Raw genomic sequence first — 1,786 nt, 5'->3', positions numbered from 1 at the left:
TCTTCAGAGAAAGTGGGAAGAAAAGCCATCAGATAGTTCAAGATATTCAAGGAACAGGAAACAGAATTATCTTGTTTTTATTTCTGAGTATGTTTATAGCAAAAGGCAAGCAAGGAAATAAAGAGTAAAAATAATAAGTAAGATACTGCTGCTAAAGAGAGAGAATAAAGGTGGTGGGAACAATCCACAAAAGGAATGAAAAAAGAGAAAATATCAAGACCCCAGTTCTAGAAATTATTTTGAAGAGGAAAGTGTATGGTGAAAAAAAGGAAGGAGGAAAGCATAGCCTTAGCTATGTGATTTTGGAGTTGATGAGGAAATTTGACAGCCCTCAGTTTAGATGACTTTGGAATATTTGCACTGAAACAGAAGATTACATTACTGATGTTCCAGACAGCACAAGAAGCAGAAGTACAAGCCTTGGAGAAAACTGTAGCCACTCATTTATCCTCCTCCAGATTATTAGGCATCAAGGATATATGTTACATTGGCATTTGTTATTTGAAGGAGTTTCATTTGAATATAGAAACATCTACTCTTTTATATTAAGGTAGCTAATAATCAAATAAGATAGCTTGTTCATAGGAGTTCTTCAAAGACCAACAGGATACATCAAGCCCAACTAATTGTGGAAACAGAAGATATTATAGAGTTCATTCCCTAAGTGCTAAAATTGTTATTTTCAAAAACATAAAAGATTTTAACATTTAAAATGTCTTTGGCCATTTAATAAATTTTTCTCTTTTTAATGATACTATTTCAATATCAAACGCTGATTATGCATTATTTCTTCAATGTGTTTTATGTATCTTTTTGCATGAGTGGGTCATGAAAGTTTAAAAGATGGCTAAACTAGAGAGTACAAGTAATGTAGGCATAACAGTAGCCTACATTTGCATGGAAAAAAATAAATATTTCTCCTATTATTGTACAAGTAGATATCCTAGCTAGTCAATTCATAATCCTTTCTCAGGTGATACATGACTTATGCACTTGCCTGAACTCTCATGACAACTGTATACTTGCTAAATTACAGGACAAATTGAAGATCATGATGAATACTTGTAGCATAATGGTATAAATGATTCTGATGTATTGCATGACATATAGGCTGTTGCATTCTATCATCAGGTTTCACATGGATCCTGTCAGGGTCATGATTTGTTTCTCAAAAAAAGATTACTTTTCACCCATCAATCAGCATGTTGACGTTGGTATATGCACACTGATCTAGTGGAAATATAACCTTTCTTTTGAAAGCTCAGCTGCATGTTTTGTTAAACCTATATTTCCGTTTTTTCTTCAGTATTCATAATGGATTCGTATTTATGTCTTGTTGCTGTCCTAATACTCCCTTCACTCTCTCCCCCGCAAAAATATAAACACCTAATATAGTCATTTCCCAAACCAAATATGAGTATCAGCTCTATACTGAGTACGAATGTACAGTTGGCTTTCATATTCACATATCACTGAGTATATGTCCCTTTGCATTTTTAGATTCTCTTGAAAAACATCCTCACTTGAAGGTAATAACTTTTATACTTTTTATCTTGAATAATGAAGTATAGATTGTATGAAATGTACATTAGTTTTTAATCATTTGTTTCAAAACCCATTCAGCCTACCATTGAAGTGAAAGATGCTGTGGTTAAGAATGCAGTAGAAATAAAGGATACACTAACATCTAGATCAGGTAAATTTTGTAAAACAATATTAACTCTGGAAGAAAGTACAGAAGATACTTGGCATGCTCATAGTCTTCATATTCCTAATTCCTTTCTCT

General features: G+C 32.9%; 1 protein-coding gene across 1 annotated transcript in view; it reads left to right on the top strand.

Annotated features, from left to right (window-relative positions):
• Positions 1-1,786, top strand: part of LOC105307146 (ankyrin repeat domain-containing protein 26-like) — a 122,247-nt gene that overhangs the window by 62,449 nt on the left and 58,012 nt on the right. Inside the window, 2 exon segments of the mRNA XM_011382508.1 lie at positions 795-838; positions 841-895. Coding sequence (XP_011380810.1) covers positions 795-838; positions 841-895 — 99 coding nt within the window.

The sequence above is a fragment of the Pteropus vampyrus genome, unplaced genomic scaffold, assembly GCF_000151845.1.
Source record: "Pteropus vampyrus isolate Shadow unplaced genomic scaffold, Pvam_2.0 Scaffold481, whole genome shotgun sequence".
NCBI lineage: Eukaryota > Metazoa > Chordata > Mammalia > Chiroptera > Pteropodidae > Pteropus > Pteropus vampyrus.
Note: the sequence above shows the minus strand (reverse complement) of the source record. Positions and strands in the feature narration are given on the sequence as shown.